This window comes from Poecilia reticulata, chromosome 15 (assembly GCF_904066995.2).
Source record: "Poecilia reticulata chromosome 15, P_reticulata-male-v2, whole genome shotgun sequence".
NCBI lineage: Eukaryota > Metazoa > Chordata > Actinopteri > Cyprinodontiformes > Poeciliidae > Poecilia > Poecilia reticulata.
Window position 1 is genome coordinate 23,804,604 of NC_088844.1, and position 19,330 is coordinate 23,823,933.

The following is a 19,330-nucleotide window of genomic DNA, read 5'->3' on the forward strand; positions in this document are numbered from 1 at the left end:
GTGTTGCGACATTTTAATGTCTGTATGTGCAAAGCTGTTAGAAAAAGTGATGCAAAAAATGTATGTACTATTTTATGTTTTACAGAAAACCCCAATAAAATACATAATACTTGGTGCTAAACGTTTAAAGGCTCCGAATTTGTTCGCAAGGCGCTGCAGATCAGTTTGGTTCCATTTCATCTGCAGGGAGAGTTGCACAAAAGAAGCTTTGACCTTCCCCCACCTCCCCGTGTTTTCACCGCATGTGTTAACCACATGTAATGTTTCCCTGGAACTTGTGTTTCAGAGCGACTGAAATTCACACCCACCCCCCAGCCGTCCCAGTGCCTTGAGCTGGATGAGGAGATCACCATCCAGTGCTCCGCCAAGGGCCGAGAGAGCCCCACAATCCGCTGGACCAAAGCAGGTACGCATGGCGCTGGCTTAACCTTTGCCCCGCGTTGTTGTAGATCTGATAAGGAAAAGGCTGTCTGAACAATATCTCACCCCAAAAAAGAAGCAGTAGCAACCTGCAGATCTTTGTCAACATTAAGGCGAGACGTGTTAAAACCTGCGTAGTCTTCAGCAAACATTGTGAGGAAGATTTATCGTCGCAGACCTCGTCTCGTTTGTCTTCATTAACCGAGAGGGAGAGCCGGTTCCCTCCTTCACCCGCTCCCTGCTAGGGCTGGGTACTTAAAAACCTCATCATTTAATTACATTTCTATTCTTTGAGTCGTGTTTCAATATCAGTTAGACCATGTTGATTGAAATACTTTGGTATTTGAGTAGTATAAAAGTAATTTATTGTATTATCAATTAATTTACTGTAATTACTTCAGTAGTGTATATATATTCACCTTTTTGAGCAGTAAAATATCTGAAAATAAAACGGTAGCATAATAACACTTTGGCTTAATATGGAGTTCAAAAGATAAAACATGACTGTAGTACCTGAGTAAATTTTCCGCCCTAACCGTCTTCAAATTAAACAAAATTGGTGTCAAATATTCATGCTAAGTTTGTGCAGCAAAAAAGCAATTTTTTTTCCAACTTAAATACAATGGTGTCACCCTAGTGAAGTTGCCACCTCCCATTTTTTTCAAATTAATTTAAATTGGTGTGAAACGCGTTTGTGCAGCAGAAATGTTCCTTTGTGCTGCTGTGATTTTAAAGATATTAATAAATGTCATTGAAAGTCAACCAGTCCCCCACATTTACAAAATCAAATGAAATGTGGTGTCAGTTAACTGTGCCATGTTTGTGCAGGAAATATTTTTGTTTCTGCTGTTAACATTTTTAAGTTATATTAAAAAGAAAATCCAGAGATCAACCTGCTCACTCCTTCACATTAACATTATCAAATATAACTTAATTGTGCTGTTTGTACAGCTAACATTTTGCAGCGCAGTTGGTTGACTCCATATTTGCTTGATTTTGTAAAAGTGTGTGATTGTGGCTGTGACTATTTGCCAACCACCAAAAAACTCAAGAAGACAACAATTTTATGTGCGATGCCAAGCTAATATAGCGCAATTCAGAGTTTTCCAAATCGATATTGAATTGGAAAATGTATTAATTGCATTGATAAATCGATATTTTCACCTGCCGCTCCCCCCTCAGACGGAGGAGAGCTCCCGCCACATGTGGATCAGAAGAACGGCCAGCTCCGCTTCAACAAGGTCACTCGCAACGACGCCGGCAACTACACCTGCATCGCCTCCAACAGCCTGCAGGGGGAGATCAGAGCCCTGGTGACCCTCGTTGTGGCCGGTAAGTCTCTCACAATGTAGAATTTACCCCACACTGAGAGTTTTTATTTGTTAGAGGGGTTTAGTGTTGATTTTTCTCATTAAGAGTCAAACAAACAGCATTTAATGTCCTCTGAGTTACTATTTTACTATAATGAAAAGCACCCAGTAGCTGAGAATCCATCGGTGTGAGTAGTCAAGGTTTTTCCCCAGTTGTGTCCTCACATTGATGAGCTTTTTGCTTATTTTTCTGTCCATGCTTGCACATGCAGTGTATGTTCGCTTTAAGGTGGAGCCAGAGCATACGTCTGTGTACCAGGGACACACTGCTGTCCTGCACTGCCAGGCCAGCGGTGACCCCAAACCTCACGTCCACTGGATCGTGAAGGACAAGGTTCTGGGCATCACCAATAACGAAAGGTAAGTGAGACCAGGCTGATATGAAGTGGGCAGAATTATTATCACTTCAAACAACTTGTAACCCTGGAAGAAAAGAATAAAAAGAACTTTCAGTTGCTTTTGTATGAATACTTTGGAGACTAATATACAGCTGTGGAAAAAATTAAGAGACCACTGTAAAATGATCAGTTCTCTGATTTAACTTTTATAGGTCTATGTTTGAGTAAAATGAACATTGTTCTTTTATTTTATGAACTACTGACAACATGTCTCTGAAATTCCAAGCAAAACTTGTATGTATTTGCAGAAAATGAGAAATGGTCAAAATAATGAAAAAGATGCAGTGCTTTCAGACCTCAAATAATCCAAAAAAGCAAGTTAATATTCATTTAGAACAAGAATAATAATGTTTTAGCTCGGGAAGAGTTCAGAAACTAATATTTGGTGGAATAACCAGAAGGTTTTCAATGGGGTTCAGTGCAGTGGTTTCTTACTACTTTTCCAGAGCTGTATGTTTTCAGTCTTTTTTTATGTGTGTGTTGTACATCTTTATTGTATATATTTCAGCTTTAGGCAGAATTTCCTGATAAACTATTGCTAATCATTGTCAGAATGACATTGAAGAAATGTTTGTGACTTAGTTTAAGCAAAATTATTCATTTCCCTTATTGATAGCTTATCATTTTGCCTCTAACCTGTAAAGATTATTATTATTGCAAAATGTCCTTCCTTTCCGTTTTCTTTTTTCCTTCCTTGCGCCCCTCCTTTCTTCTTTCCTTCCTTTCTTCCCTTTTTCCCCTTCTTATGTCATTCCATTTCCCTGATCTAAACAATTTGAGATGAACTCTGGTACATTTGAATCTGTGAAGGTTTCTTAATTTTTAATCCTGTTAAATTTAGGACAAATGTCTGCTTGTAGCTTTTCATCCCGCTGGCATGTGGGCCCCTCCTGCTACGTTTTGTTGTGTTGTTTTATCTGACAGCTCTTCACACTTCTGCAGATTAGGTGTATGTCTGACAGTCTTCAACAGACATCTAAACATGATCATTTAAGACAGACTGTGACTGTGATCCCGACGTCTGTGTTTCGTCCAGAATCCAGGAGATGCCGAACGGCTCGCTGATAATAAGAGATGTCACCACTGACGACACGGGTCAGTACACATGTGTTGCTGGGAACAGCTGCAGCATCAAAGACAGAGTGGCTCATCTCTACGTAGTGGGTAGGTTTAACACACACACACAGAGAGAGAGAGGCATGCTTCCAGAGGTTTTCTTTATCAGGGACAAAAGTGCCCATGTGCAGCAGTGAGCCACAATCACAGGAGCAGAGAAGAGGCATTAATTAAACCTCCACCCGTCTGTCCGTCACCCATGGCGACAGGTTAATAACCTGCCCCACGTCTCAGACGCCACAGCTGACGGGGTGATGGGCTCGGGTTGATGCTGGATCTAATAAAGCTTTACACTCTGAGGCCGATAAAAGCTGAAAATTACAGTCACACGCTCGCACTTTACCTGAACAGAAGGATTTCAGAGAAAGAGAGAGACAATTTAATTTAGTCGTTAGTCTGGGTGGGCGTGACAACGCCGCCCAGCTAAACCCCAACAGTAACCTGATCATTTTAACCTTTTAAGCGGTGAAGGGCTTGATGTTTGCTTCTGTAGAACATGTGATTGTTGCATCTTTCAGACAGTAGGTCAGACTTTTTAAATCTCTAAACAATCTTGCACTGGTTTCACATGTTTGCTAAAAGCGTCAAAACATTCTGCAACATGCAGGGTTGTTTTTGCTGTAGGCCAGGGGTGTACATAGTGCAACCCGGGGGCCATTTGTGGCTCTTTGCATGATTTTGTACAGTGAGGCAAATATGACCCAATGGAAATTTTTTTCATTTCTTTTATATCTACAAATTTTGCAGACAAATATAATCTTAAAATTACAACAACAACAAAAAAGCTTGGTGCAACCCAAGTTTCTTATTCATTCTAAGTCTTAAATTATTTTCCCGTTTGCCATAGTTTAGTAGTATAATAAAGTCCAGCAACTCTTGCTCAGACTTTATAAATTGAATAAACTGTAAATATTAACTTTGGCTGATTTCTTTATTGAAACCGCAGACTTGTACAACAGGAATGATTTACAGCTACCAATCATTCCAGTTACCAAGAAACGTAAACCAGACAAACGACATCTAAAAGGATTTCAAATGTGTGGTGGATGTGCAACGTTTCTTTTTTTATTTTGTTAGCAAATGTTTTGTCCCACTAGCTAGCCTGGGATAATTATTTCACTGGCAAGAATCTGTTCATCATAGACTCAGCTTTAGAGTTTACTTTATGTCATGAATGAACAGACTGTGCTGCCATAGGATTTTCTATTAAAACTCAAAATCTGTCTTTTTTTTTTTTTAATTGCCATAAATTTTTACTGTAAATTTTAATTGTAGCCTGTTTTGCTTGTAAAGTGTAATAGATTTTGCATTTTTTGTGAATTTAAGTGGTAGCATATCCCTTCATTGTAGTTTGATAAACTAGAGGCCCCAGACAGCATCCCGCTTTAGGCCCCCACAAAGCTAGAAATGGCCCTGTCAACATGTGCTTTCAATATCCATCCATCCATCCATCCGTTCTGTGTCCTGCAGACAAACCTCCTCACCACGATGACGTTGAGGATGACAAGGCTCCGTATAAGATGATCCAAACCATCGGGCTTTCTGTGGGGGCAGCCGTGGCCTACATCATTGTGGTTCTGGGACTGATGTTCTACTGCAAGAAGAGACGCAACACCAAGAGACTGCAGAAGGGCCAGGATGGAGAAGAGCCAGAGATGGAGTGTCTCAACGGTAGGAAACGGTCTCTGGATTACACGAAGACACCAACAAGCTTCCTAAGACCTTTGGTGATGAAAAAAGCCCAAGGCTTAAAAAGTTCAACTTAATCTTGCCAAACTCTTCAGCTCTCGTTACAAACTTTGGCACATTTTTCAGATTTACTTTTTGTGATGGTAGGAAAGAAACAGCTTTTTCCTAGAATGCTTTGTGAACAAGTTGGCATGACGATGGTGTTGGCAAAACCAATACAGTCATCGTCCAGACATGCAAGTTATTTTCTGACTTATGAGAATCATCACCTCCTTATGTAAAGTGCATGTCATCATGTCTTTCCCATTTTGAACAGCAGCTACAAGGATTTGGATTTTTTTAATGCTGTCATATTAGAGACAGGCAATTTCTGGCCTATTTATTGTGGGGGGAAAAAGAGGATAAGATTTCAGATTTATTGGGACAACAATAACCTATTTATTAATGGTTATTGGTCAGAGCAGTATTTTAATTGCCAAAAGATGTTACTGATGCCAATTCATTTGTAAAATGACCTTTTAAAATTACCTTTATTTTTGTTATCACAGTAAATAGCACAAATTATTCACTTCATTATGGATTAAATTATAAAGTCTAATGTCACCCATTCATACATTATACCCTAATAGGCCACCGGTATATGATTGAAAAATATTCAAAACAGTTAATAAGTTCTCTTTTAAATAAATGTCCTCAAATTAAACATTGTGAGGTTATACTGGTGCAGTAAAAGGTGAATTTAAGTTGAGACTTTTTACACATTTTTATTAGTCCTACCATTAATTATGAACTCCTTATATGGTCGGTTCTCTTTCCCTGCTTTATCATGCTGAAGATGTTGCTAACTGTCTTGATATTTGTCGCCATCTTGTGTTAGTTGTGGGTATTGTAGGTAAAACATACAACAGGATTTATCAGAGTGGAGATATTGGTTGTCTAAATCTGTGAATTTTTATCATCATTGGTTGTTGTTTTTTTGTCTGTTATCTTTGACCTTTTGTGGATGTGCGTTGTTTTCTTCAGGAGGTGCTATTCAGCAAAATGGCCACACCACGGCGGAGATCCAGGAGGAAGTGACACTCACCAACATGGGCACGGTCGCTACAACCGAGAAACGCCACAGCCATGCCAGCGATAAGCTCCACTTTCCCCGTGCAAACCTCCAAACCATCACAACACTCGGTAGTTTAGCCCTATTATTTTTTTTTATTTTTTATTTTTTGTCCGTCTGTTCTGATGTGTTTGGTGAATGTTTGCTCAGGTAAAGGGGAGTTCGGCGAGGTGCTGCTGTCCAAAGCGAAGGGTATCGAAGAGAGCGAGGTGGAGGCGGTGGTTCTGGTGAAGTCACTGCAGTCCAGAGACGAGCAGCTGCAGAGCAACTTCCGCCGTGAAGCCGAAATGTTCGCCAAGCTGAGCCACCCCAACGTGGTGCGACTGCTGGGCCTCTGCAGAGAGGCGGAGCCGCACTACATGATCCTGGAGTACTACGACCTGGTACACACACAGGAACTGAAACAAAGAAATAAACATATTGTTTCAGTTTCTTTATTTTATACGATTTTTGCTTCTTTTTTTTCTCATGACAGGGAGATCTGAAGCAGTTCCTGAAAATTTCCAAAAGCAAAGATGACAAGGTGAAGTCTCAGCCAATCAGCACCAAGACCAAAGTAAGTCCTGAAGGTTTTATTTTTGCTCTAAAGCTGCATTGTATGTCACATATGCTTCAAAGCTCTATTTTGAGATTTTTATGCATTTTCCATATCCAGGCTTTTTGCTCAGAATAGCTAATTTCATAGTTGGATGTATAAAAAAAGTTATGTAGCTTGGTGATCCAACAAACCAGCACCCTACTGAGAAATTTAAAAGCACTCTTCAGTGTTCCTATGCAGTCTTAACAAGTATATACTTTGACTGGGTGATTTTCAGAGCTCAGACAATCAGAGAAAGATAAAAATTGGTTTAAATGTTCCTAAATTTCTTATTTTAATATACAAGACAACTTTTGACCGTCTGTCATGTGTGCCGCATCAAAACTAGATATTTTTTTTTAAATCAAGCCAAAACTATTATGGTTTTTAAATGACTGCCAGATAAACATTAACTCATTTATAATTCATTTGTTTTATACTTTAGGGGTTTTTTCTTCTGGGTCTGCATCTTCATCTGTGTTGCCAAACTAATGATCCTGTTTGAAACTATTCCCTCTATAATGGTCTACAAATTAATCAAATTCCTGCTCACAAAAGCAGGCCACTGGGCTTCACTGTGCCAGACGGTCTTTCATAACATCTTATATAGCAGTTCATATTCAGTTTTATACAAATATGGCTCCAAAGACTGAAAGCAATATTGGAAAAATAATTATCTGTTTTGAAAAACGGTTAAAAAAAGAGGAGAATTATGTTATTTATGAGCAGTGCTGATGTTTACAGACTTTCTGACACCAAAACATTAGAAAATATTTTATTTAGAGATAAATAAAACACTGAAGTTGTCTTTTGTTTACGTTTTTGCCTGTTGCAACTTTTGAAAGGAGTCATTTTACAAAGAAAATGAGGTTATATCAGGTCTCTAACCTTCTGTGAGTGTTTTAATGTGTTCATTAAGGAAGAAGTGCAGCTATGATTATCTATCTGTTCCACTTTGAATGTTTTATGAAACGCTGCTCTTCTCCTTCGTCTTTTTTTCTTCTCTCCAGGTCTCCATCTGTGCCCAGGTGGCTCGCGGCATGGAGCATCTGTCCAATCACCGCTTCGTTCACAAAGACCTTGCTGCCAGGAACTGTCTGATCAACAGTCAGAGGCGCATCAAAGTGTCTTCACTGAGCCTCAGCAAAGACGTCTACAACAGGTCTGTTACAAACACAGTTATACAGCTGCAGCTTATCATTGTTTCAGTAACAAAGTAGAAAAATGGATTTGTACCTAAAGAAATATCAACCAATTGAAAAGTATCTCCATGTAATGTATAGTATATGTACCCAATTCTGGATGAAGGCCATTCCTCCAGATCTTGATTTACAACAGGAAGGATCTCCAGTAGCAGTCAGTCTTGCAATGAATCTGAAGAGACCTCTGACTGAAGACTGTTGCTGTATCATAGTTTGACATCAGTTGGTAGCAAGCTCTGCTAATCCACCTCATTTGCTTTTGCTGCTCCTTTTAAAATATGTCTGGCCGTATGATTGGAAAGCCGAACAGAGGGACGTTGGAGTATGGCATATCTGTCCCGTTCCCGGTTATGATTGATGGAAAACGTGTTTTGAACTTCTTTTTTTATTAATAAAAACTGTCCGAAAGTTTTTATAATAATAAGACCAAAAATCCTTGCAGCTGCACAGCATCCAAAACCAAAATGGATTGATTGTCTAAACATGTCTCAATCAGACCTCTGATATGCTGCCACCATGAGAAGAACAGTGGCAGCATCCACTGCATACCCAGTGGATTCTGGGTTTTCATTTGTTTTTTAAGTTGACAAAATAAACTCCCAACCTGATTTCACTGTTTGAATTGAATGTGGGTCTTATGTTTTTTGTTTCTGTGTGTTTGTGCGCAGTGAGTATTACCACTACAGACAGGCGTGGATCCCTTTGCGCTGGCTGCCAACAGAGTCCGTGTTCGAGGACGATTACTCCACCAAGTCCGACGTGTGGGCCTTTGGGGTGCTGATGTGGGAAGTTTTCAGTCTGGGAGAAATGCCGCATGATAAACTGAGCGACGACGAGGTTCTGGAAGGTAGGGCTGATTTCTTTCTTCAAGGTTTTTTTTTTTGTTTTGGTTAAATAGTTGGAGAAATTGGTTCTTTGTCTTTAATTAAATTTAACATAAAAACCTTGTGATGTTTTTTGCTGCAGATCTGAAGATGGGAAAGCTGAAGCTTCCCGCTCCGGATGGATGCCCCTCCAAAATTTACAAGCTCATGGTCCGCTGCTGGGCGCTCGGCCTCAAAGAGCGCCCCTCCTTCACCGACATCGTCAACGCCCTGGGAGATCAGCCCTCTGACAGCAAAGTCTGAGAGAACCGTCCACAAACGGAGGAGGGAACCAGAACTTCTGACCCTTTGTCCCTCTGAAGCACAAATGCTGGATTACTAGTCTCACTCATTTCAGGGAAGAGGTTTGAAGAGAGAACTTTTTTTTAAATTTTTTTTATTTCAGTTGAAGGTGGGAACTAGACTTTTGCTAAATCAGTGGAAGCGCGATGATGGAGGAGTTCGGCTTTAGATGCAGCATTTATGAGTCTCCACACGGTCCGTCTGCAGCGGCTCACGACCTCAGTGCCTCGACCCCACGTCACACACTCAACCTAGCTGTCCACTGCCACCTTGTGGGGATGAGAGGAATAACGCTCTGCTCCTACCATTGGAGAATTTCCCTGAAACTAGTGGATTATCTGTGGAAGGAGATCTAGCTTCTTCATTTTAAAATATTTCATTTTTTAATGGTTACAAACAGGCTAAAAAGGTCTGGAATTGATTTCAGAAGAAAAGCAGGAAAAGAAAATGAGAGAGTGGAAAAAATGTCCTCTCCCGTTGTCTAAATACAACTTTAATTTAGTCATTTTTTTCTTTCACCTCGTTCTTACATTCATCCTTCCTTGTGTCCTACCTCTATTGCTTCATTTTGCCCTTTTTGTTCAATCTGATTTTTCCTATGTCCTTCCATTCTTATTTGCATCAATAATTTCTGTGCGTCTCTCCTTCCCTCCTTTGTTCTTCTTTTCCTTCCACATTTCTTCCTCAGGTCCCTCTTCTTTTCTTGATTCCCTCCTTATTGTTCCTTCCCTCTTTATTCCGTTCCTTCCTTGTCCTTCCCACCTCCTCTTTCTTTTTATCCTTCCTTCCAGTTTTTCTTTTCACCAGGTAATCGAATTAAATCTTGCCATACTGTGTATAAATACCGGCCATTGTTTCATGCTGAACATTTGTATTCCATATTTCAAAAAAGAGCATAGAGGACTGAGGAAGGTTGAGTCTGGAAATGTTTTTTTTTAAAATAAATCACGTGCAGGAGCCCTGTCTTAAATATTTAATCTGCTCCTTTAACCTTTGAGTCCCGCCGAACTCTTTTCACTCAGTCATATGCGGATTAAGGAGGAGGCCTAACCAGGCTCGCATGAAGGGTCACGGTCTGTTACGCTTCCAGTTTAAAACATCATCTGGCTACACTTCAGGAACAAACTGAAACAAACTTTTTCTTAGCCAAAAATCTATATCAAAAGGACGAGTTTATGCTGTGTCAACTTCGAGGTGCTTTTTGTCTCACCAACAATGTCAACAGTTGCAGGGATTCAACCCATCACCATGTTAAACGTGCAGCGTAACATTCACAGAGGTCCAATCATATTTTCTATCTTTTTATTTTTCTGTTTTTTTTGTTTGTTTTTTTTATCAGTTGATCATCACACCAGACAAAGTGTACATAACGTAGAAGCCATGCACTAACTTCACTTGAGAGGACACCATGTTTCTTTGTGTAGAAGGATGCACAGGTACCTGTTTATTTATGATGAAGGTCCTGTTTTCTTTTGTTTTAACTGTTTATAATTGGTACTTCCATAACATTTTTATGCTACTTTTGTGTTCACATGGTCCATCTCAGTGTGCATCCTAACAGAATATGCTAACAGTCGGCACACAGGAGGTCAAAAACGCTGACTGCAGGTCACCTGGACTCATTTAAGTGCCTAGAAAATGAAGGATTATCCTAACAGTCTCCCCCTTTTTTACATTATCTAATCAAATACAAAGGCCTTTGTTTATGAGCTTGTTTTTATATGTTGTTTGGTTTTTTATGAATGCTAGGCACTCAAACCTAGACCTTTTTTTTTTTTTTTTTTTGGTTTTTTTACTCTGCTTGAGCAAATGTTCACAGTAATCAGATATATTCAAAAGTATACATGCTGCTGTCAATAAAGGTGCACAGTGTTTTTACTCAATGTGAGTTTTTTGTTTTAACTATTACAGGTTGCAGAGTTCAAACTATGAAAAATAATTAAACGTATTTTTAGCACTATCCAGGGCAGAACATGAGTGGAAAAACATTTCCATCTGCAGACTTTCATGTTTTCTTTTTAAACCGAAATACATTTTGGAGCATGTAAACCATATACAGGAAGTAACTTGGTGTAACTGTGTGTGTTGCATTGTGATGACCTAGCGATCTGTCCATGGTGTTCCCCGCCTCTTAGGCAATGACCGCCATTACTCTGCATGGATAAGTGATTAACAATGTGGTCGTTTCTCAGGTAATGGATAACTTCTTTCACCTTGTGCGTTTCCTCTGGCTTCAGTTTTACACTCCATTGATGTTTTATAATGGCTAACTTTGAGCCTTCTTCCAGTAGCAGCCTCCACACTGAAGAGAGTTGTCAGGGTGTTGCTATGTTGTTTTTAATAGATGGACAAAGGTTGGATTTTTAAGTTTCTGCCTGGCCTATCGTGGCTCACGACTAGTCAAGCTAAAACTTTGGGGATTTTAGTACAGAAGTAAAACTTTATTTCTATAGCACAATACAACAGACCAGACCAGACCATTCCACTGATCTCGAGTCCAAAGAAAGAGTTGGACGATTTGGGGATTATTAAAATAAAAGGCTGTCTTCATCTTGGTGTGAAGCACCATAAACCCTTATCACAGATCTATTTTTATAAAACATTGATTCCAAGATTAAATACAAACTTGAATAAATAAAATGTGATGTTTTTCCCCCTTCCATGTTCATTCTCCTCCCCCCCCCATTGAGTTTTTAATTGTTTTATTCTTTGTCTATTCTTTCTTCCTTCCTTCATCTCCATGTCCTGGGTTTGAATCCTGGCCCTGGGCCTTTCCCTGCTCCTTTTCTTTCATACTCTGCCTTACTTCCTGTATATCTGAAGCCCACTAGGTTAAAAAAAAACAAAAAAAAAAACTTTTTTTTTTTTTTTTTTTACAAAAAGAAAAGTTCAAAGTACAGACTGTAAACTTTGCAAAGTTCAAAGCTGCAGTTTGTCAAATTTCTAATCTGGTCTTAAAGACCTCACAGAACGTTGAGGATTACCCTTATTGACCAGTAGGGGGCGGTAGATTCCCTGTGTAAAGAATGGGAGTCGTAGAAGATTTATTAGTTTTCACATATTTGATGAAAGCATGAAATATGAACACTGGACTGGCAGTACATAGTTTAATAATTTAATAATAGTTTAGTAATTTTAGACAACTGTTGATCGTTTTCTCAATTATCGATGACTAACCTCATGCTAAATGTTTGAGACAGGTGTGAATAGTCATGTTCATAGTTTTATTGATCACCAAGGTTTGTTTATGAATGAGGTTCCAGCTCTTATCAAACTATAGTCAATCTGTTTTCTCTGAGCTGATGTCGCAATAAGTGGATATATACCCAGCAGGTCCTGAGAGAGGAAGCCTGTCAGAAATATAATAAAGCATCTGTTCTAACCTGCCTGTTGGAAGAAGCAAGTGGGAGGAGAATCAATACCTTAACCACTGAAGTGCCTCTTGGCCAATTTTTCTCTAACAACATTTTTATTACATTTTTTTTTTTCGTTTGAGGACATTTTTTAAAGTGTCTATTCATAAAGTCATGACTAATTGTAATGCACTTAGTTAACGCTGCTTGTTTTAGTTGTCATGGCAACCTGGATTCTTGCGGTTACAAGGACGAAAATTAAAGGGCAGATACTGAGACTTAAACATTAGACACACACGGTCTGGCGACTCCGTAATATCTGATAAAAAAAAAGGTAATTTAGTCTGATCTTTCCATCTGGGTGTGACTATAAGATGTTGATTGTAACTGATTATGGTTTCTCATATAAAGAAAAACTTTTGAGCTATCTGACTGCCTTAAGGGAATTTTGTGGTGCATATTTTCTCCTCTAAAAAATGTTTACTACATGTTGGAATGCATAATGCAAGCAACACTTAGTGGCATCCCTGGTAAAAAAAATAATTACATATTTTATTGCAGCATCAAAATCAAAGCTTTTATTGTAAGAACATGTATTTATTGAGAAATAGTTTTGATACAATTATTTGTTCCTCTGACAATTAATTGTAATTGAAGCATTAATTGAAGACTAAAACTGAGTCTTTAGAGCAGCAAACCCTTCAGGTGACGTTTATGACTACTGTTCTGTAAGGTGGAGAATCTGTGATGTTGTGAATACAGGATACAGTTTGAATTTTAATTTATTTAATCAGGACAGTGCATATAAATCAACATGAATAGATTAAAACAAACATGTAGAGTGGTAAAGGAGATGCACCATCCTCACAGGCTACAGCCCTAAATGCAGCTGGACCTGGTTCAATTCCAGGTTCTGGGCATTTTTTCTGTAATGTCCTCAAATGCATTTGCAGCAAGGTGATAAGATTGTACCACAATGGCGCTGTATTAACAACCTTTTGCACAGGTAAAGATTTTCTTCTTTCTTGTGCTATTTGTGTTGCAAATATGAATAAGATGGGTTCAAAACAAGTTGTTTTTTTGCATCGTCTCTTTTACCAAGGAGATATTTCCTTGGAGTTTTGGTATGTTAAAGAAAATAAACTGCACAAGAAGTAGGCCAGGATAATTGGATGTATCAAAACAAGGACACAGATACAGAGAAATGCATCGTCTCTCAGTTGAGTTTAGTGTTTTTGTATAACTGTTTGCAAAGGTCTGTAGAAATTCAAAATTATAGCTTAGCTATTGTCAAACAGTGTTACACCTGGTATTTCAATTGATTTGCAGATTGTATGAGTTTATGTTCTTTTTTTTTTACCTCTTAAAGGTCAGTGTAAAGTGACTTAACTAATCAAAACTATATCTGAGCATGGCATAAGGAGTGTTCTTCTCATGACTACCTTCAGCAATCAGATTTAGTTTTCCTGGAATCAAAATGAAAAGAATCAAGGAGTGGCTCTAGACTTGCACAGCATCAATTTCAGTCTGATGTGTCGTCAAACTGAGAAAATATTCAAGACCTCAAGGCCACCAGCAGAGGGCCTCAGAGAGCAACTGAATTCCATTCATCCATTGTTTATACCCGCCGTTGGCATTGGGTGAGAGGCAGGGTCCATCCTGGTCAGGTTGCCAGGCCATCACAGGGCAACATGGAGATACACAGGACAAACGAGTCATGCAGTCATAATTTAGAACCAGTTAACCTAACAGCCATGTTTCTAGACTGTGGGAGGAAGCTTCAATACCCAGAAAGACCGTATGGGCTGGGAGAATATGCAAACTGCATGTTGCTAGACTGGGTTCAAATGCCCACAAACTTGAATGACTTGAGAATAAACTTGACATTTTATGTCAAGTTTAGTCAAGGTTAGTCTTTTGTTGCTTGGCTCACATTGTATGTCATTTCTGACTAAACTGTCTGATGACTCTGTTGAAAAGCTTTTTATAACATCCAAAGTACTACTGTTTTATTAAATATTTGAGTTACTGATCAGGATGTCAAGCAAAACATTTGGTTATAGTCACAGAGCTTACTGAGGCAGCAGCTCAGGGCTACATGGTTTCAGGGGTGGCAAAATACTTTATTTTCTTAATGAATGGAAATCTTGGAAACATTGTTTTTCATATGTTTCCAGAGAAAACCTGTAAGCCCATAAACATTTTTATGTAGATGACAAATATAAAGCTATTAGAAAAAAGTGATGCAATTTTGTCATCACTAACCAAACACAGGCATGTCGGATAGCTTAAGTATATGTTCTACACCACCTTCTTTATTTTTTTCAGAGTGCATTATATTGCCACACAGAGCTGACATAGTTACTTTGGCATTTGGGGTCACTTTTGTATGGTTGAAAACATTTATATAAAGGGTGCCATGTTTTTTAAGGAACCTATAGGAAAAAAACAAATGCACAGATAAAAACTATTTTTCAGGTGGACAAGACATAAATGAATACACAAGTACTATTATGCAATAGTACTCTTATACCTGATAGGCATCTATTAAAATTTGCTTGCCTAAAAGAAACATATGGTGGATATACCCCCAGACTCGTTCTGGCCCATATTCTCCAAAAACCAGCCTTGGTGGTGGTTGTAGAAGCACTAACTACCCTTTGTTTATGTCATCTGAATTATTTGCTTTCTAATCCTATCAAGGCTGTAGTTATCACTACACTTTAATGAAAAAATTAATCCTTCCACTAAACTTCCTATTTAAAATAACTCGCAACAGCTCTGCTTTAAGAGCCATCTTCTTTGAGAACTTTTTAGTAGCAGTGCTGTGGTCTCAGTAGGCCAAGCTAAAGCCAAGTTTTTGCATGAAAACATTTCCAGTTAAGATGTTTTCTAGGTCGGAGTTTACTTTGTAACACTCACTCGAAATATAAAGTTGTTTTTTTATTATTTACTCTATTATTCGCATTATTTTAGTGTCCCTGCTTGTCCACGGTGACGTTGACATTAGCTCAACCATGTTGGTATTTATTCTAATGAGTGTACCTCATCGACCAATCACAGCGCTATTCAGATAATCCTCAGCCAATCGATGGGGGACGCTGTGACTCACCAAATAAGGAGAGACAGCACCAAATAAGGAAACGTATCTCTTTATAAGGAGGGAAGTAGTCCCCGGTTCTGGTATCACTCCGCTCTTAAATGCGGTATTTTGAAGCTAGGTGGTTGTTTTCGCTTCTGGATCAGGGATACGTGGAGATTTTAATCAAGTACAAGTGAATGACGATATATGTGCACGAATCGATAGGTTTGAATCGTTTATTTTTTTAAACGTAGAGCGGACTACCTGACTCGGCGGAATCTTTTGTGAGGCGTTCTTCGCGCTTTCCTTTTTGAGAAAGTGCTCGGAGTTTTGGAAATAGAGGAGGAGGGTGAGCCTAACTGAGCCGGGGTTTACGGGTCTTGGGGGCAGCATCAGTTTGTAAGGTTTGTATCGGTTATTTCCTGGACTCCGCAATCTGTCATTTGGCCCGGTTTGTTTACATTTACTGGCCCGGACGTGTATGCGCTTTAACAGCCCCTCCACGGTTCGACACGCTCCAGCTTCTCTGGCTGGCGTTCAGAGACTCGCTTCTGTGAATATAATGTTACCCAGCCAGGTCGGATCGGCACCATCTGGAAACGGGTCGGCATCGGGCAGGACTGCTACGGGACACGGGCCGGGGATTCGTCCCGTTTTGGTCCGAACGGGTCAAGCTTTACCGGGGGTCGGTGAGAGCGGCGGAGCTGCGGGGCGACAGGGGGAGAGAGAGGCTGCCGGGATGCTGGGGGCAAACGGGCCAGGGGGTTCTAGAGGGGCGAGACCGGGGAACGGGGCCGGGTTGAACCCCCTGCAGACTGCCGTCCAAGGAGGCATTGTGGGGTTAAACCCCGGGGTGGTGATGCCCCATGGAGCCCGCTTCGACCCGGACCGGGATAATGCTCCTCTATGCAGCGGCTCGGATAATGATTCGGACTCTGGAGACGAGGATGACCCGGTGGGTTCACTCGGGGACAGCAGGAGAGGGGTGAAGCGGGAGAGGGGGGAGATGGAAGGGGCGGCGGCGGGACAGGAGCTGGGAGTACCCCCCGGAGGGTACGGCATGGTGCCTGGAGGAGTTGCCGGAGCAAAGCCGGGGAAGAAGACACGTGGGCGGGTAAAAATAAAGATGGAATTTATCGATAACAAGTTGAGACGCTACACCACGTTCAGCAAGAGGAAGACGGGCATTATGAAAAAGGTGAGGTGTTAAAAGTGTTTTATGTTTATTGTCCCAGCCTACCTCTGCAGTGCCTTGCCAATTTTTCAGGTTTTGCACATTTACGTCACAAACCCGCATGCAGTTTATTGTGGTTAACGTTATTGAGTGTAGAAGTGTAAAGCTGGGGAAAAGTGGAGTGTGTCCCCACCAACTTTTGCATATCTTTGCAAACCAACTTAAGTTTTAAATTGAATCTATGTCTGCACTTTGAGTAGGCCATTTTTGGGTCAATTTCAATTAAGACTAGAGTTAGACATGCATGATGCTTTCCCACCATGTGTTCAAGGTGATGTGTCGTTTTTCTGCATGTAGGCCAGAAAGTTCAACTTGGGTCACGTTTCCTGTGTGCCCTACACATCTTTCATTTACAACTTCTGCACTGATAAATCCCCACACCTGAACTGTGGAACTTTGCAACTCCCCCAAAGTTACTGCTGGCCTTTTGGCTGCTACTCTGAAGATTGGTTCATTTAGGTGGACGGCCATATCTGTGAGGGTTTGCGGTTTTGCCACACTCGTCCCCATTTCTGACGATGGATTGAACAGTGTTTGTGATTTGTCCAACATTTTGAGTATAGTTATGTAACTCAAACCTGTTTGAAATGTCTCAACATCATTTCTGTCTTTATTTTAGGGGTATCAGAGTAAATGAAATATAAATGAAGGCCTGATCTCATAGGATTTTAACGGTAAAACATTTGGAAAAGCATGTTTCTTCCACCTCACATTTATTCATAACTTTGTGTTGGGTTGTCACAGGAAATCCAAATAAAACACAATGAGGTTTGTAGTTGTAATTTGACAAAATGAAAAATCTGACACAGAAGGAATGGTTAAACTTATAATAGAGAGTAAATTCAAGTGTTTATTCAGAGCAGCAGATTAGTCCATTTCTTGTGACGAAACAGTTGTACCACAATGTGACTCAGTGGGTGCAAGGAAGTCAGAGCAAAGGGCTGTAAATAGATTTGAGCCAATGACAGTTCTATTTGTGACCATTCCTCACCCCCCCCCCCCCCCCCCCCACTCAACTAACCCACACACAGACTCTCAGATTTCCAAATATCCTGATGCACTCATTCATACACAGGTTCCCGGACAGCACACCTTTGCAGGCTCATTAAGAAGGCCTGCGTCTTCTGCAAAGAAGCCCCTTTCAGCTGCATCCGTGCACAGACTGTTGCCTCCGCCACCGCAAAGCAGGGCCATGTGGCAGCGAGCAGCAGTAGTTTTCATGTGCCAACAGCTGAATAAACCCGAGGGGAAACAGATCAGAGGATGGTCAGAGAGTGCTCACAGTGGAGTCTGTGCATGCGGCATGACTCCACATCCTCCTGCAGGCTTCTAGTCTGTCTTTTTTTTGCTTTCGGTTTTGTGAGCTCAGAGTGACAGGTGACACTGAAGATCTGAGGATGACAATTTCCTCTTCATCCTAATCTTCAAAGCCTGTGTTGATGCCTATCATGCAGTAGTGTTTGGAGAGCTTTGCAAAGCAGTCACCTATTTGCTAGAGATTCACCAGTCTGGTTTTTACTGGCCAATACCGATATTTGTGGATTTAGTTTTAGTTTTGTTTTGATTTTTTTCTTTTTTTGGACACAAAACAGAAAACATGTGTTCCTCTGTTAAAGAACAGACATAGGAGTTCTGAACTCTGCCAAAAATGAAGGCAGTAAAAGAAATTAACCATATTTATTGCATTAAAACACATATTCCTGACCTATTTATCAGATTTAAAACAATAAGCTCAACAAAAAAACTTAAAAGTACTTAAAGTGGTTGCTTTTTTATGAACCAAAATCTATGGGAGTTCTTTGGTTAAAATGCAGCTCATGACTGAGAGGGGAAATTCAGATTTTTCAGTATTTGACCCACCGATCTGAGCAGATTGAGGGAAAATGGTCAGATTTTGATCTGGAGATGTTCCTTTGGCATGTCTCTAAAGAAACCCACAAAATTTGCAGATTTAAAAATAAAATTATCTAAGATATTCAAAAGAAAGTGCAGCTTGGAGAGCTGAAATACCTGGGTGCAATTGGGTGGCGTTTGTAAAGCAGCCAATCCAAGAAGATCATTTATTTTCCTTGGCGCTGATTGGCTGTGTCAGAGGAGTGTGGATCTTGCATTTGAAGGTGTATTTTGTATTTGAATGATTTAAATATGCAGTTCTAATCGTTTTTCTTGAAGGGAGGCTTGAGTATTCCTGAAATTCAGCTAATCTGGGGGTCCACTGTATTTTATTTGGCTACGACTCAGATTTGGCCCAAGTTATAAGCAATCTAAGCAGCTGCTTAGTGCTTCATATCCAGCAGGAGGCACTCAGGAGCATTAGAAATGTCACACGAGTTGGATTTACTGTAGTAAATTTCCTTTATTTAAAGTTCAAATTAGTTGTAGTCATTCATAATAAAACTTTTTAAAATAACCTTTAAAAAAATCAGTTTTCTACTCTGTAGATATTTAATTTCTTGTGTTAAAATATTTAGATGTTGAAGAGATTTATGTTTTGCATGTGGTATTTCCACATTGTACTTTTCTCTATTCTACAGAAGTGAGAATAAACTGTTGTAAAGATGTCTGTGTTAGTAATGTATTTATTGAATATGGATGATAAAAAGGGGGTAAAA

At 39.9% G+C, this 19,330-nt stretch overlaps 2 protein-coding genes across 5 annotated transcripts in view; both read left to right on the plus strand.

The window, feature by feature from the left end:
• ptk7b (protein tyrosine kinase 7b) overlaps positions 1 to 10,932 on the plus strand; it is an 85,084-nt gene extending 74,152 nt beyond the window's left edge. For both annotated transcript variants that reach the window (XM_008430295.3, XM_081616208.1), the window contains exons 10-20: positions 287 to 406; positions 1,603 to 1,752; positions 2,003 to 2,150; positions 3,225 to 3,352; positions 4,775 to 4,975; positions 6,017 to 6,175; positions 6,255 to 6,487; positions 6,580 to 6,660; positions 7,692 to 7,843; positions 8,552 to 8,730; positions 8,850 to 10,932. In XM_008430295.3, coding sequence (XP_008428517.2) covers positions 287 to 406; positions 1,603 to 1,752; positions 2,003 to 2,150; positions 3,225 to 3,352; positions 4,775 to 4,975; positions 6,017 to 6,175; positions 6,255 to 6,487; positions 6,580 to 6,660; positions 7,692 to 7,843; positions 8,552 to 8,730; positions 8,850 to 9,010 — 1,712 coding nt within the window. In that variant the 3' untranslated portion in view covers positions 9,011 to 10,932. The remainder of the gene's footprint in view (positions 1 to 286; positions 407 to 1,602; positions 1,753 to 2,002; positions 2,151 to 3,224; positions 3,353 to 4,774; positions 4,976 to 6,016; positions 6,176 to 6,254; positions 6,488 to 6,579; positions 6,661 to 7,691; positions 7,844 to 8,551; positions 8,731 to 8,849) is intronic.
• A 4,700-nt stretch (positions 10,933 to 15,632) lies between these two features.
• srfb (serum response factor b) overlaps positions 15,633 to 19,330 on the plus strand; it is a 30,725-nt gene continuing 27,027 nt past the window's right edge. The window contains exon 1 of one of the 3 annotated variants that reach the window (XM_008430297.3): positions 15,633 to 16,682. In XM_008430297.3, the coding sequence (XP_008428519.1) occupies positions 15,966 to 16,682 (717 nt within the window). In that variant the 5' untranslated portion in view covers positions 15,633 to 15,965. The remainder of the gene's footprint in view (positions 16,683 to 19,330) is intronic. The other 2 variants (XM_008430296.3, XM_008430298.3) reach the window with 2 other exon arrangements.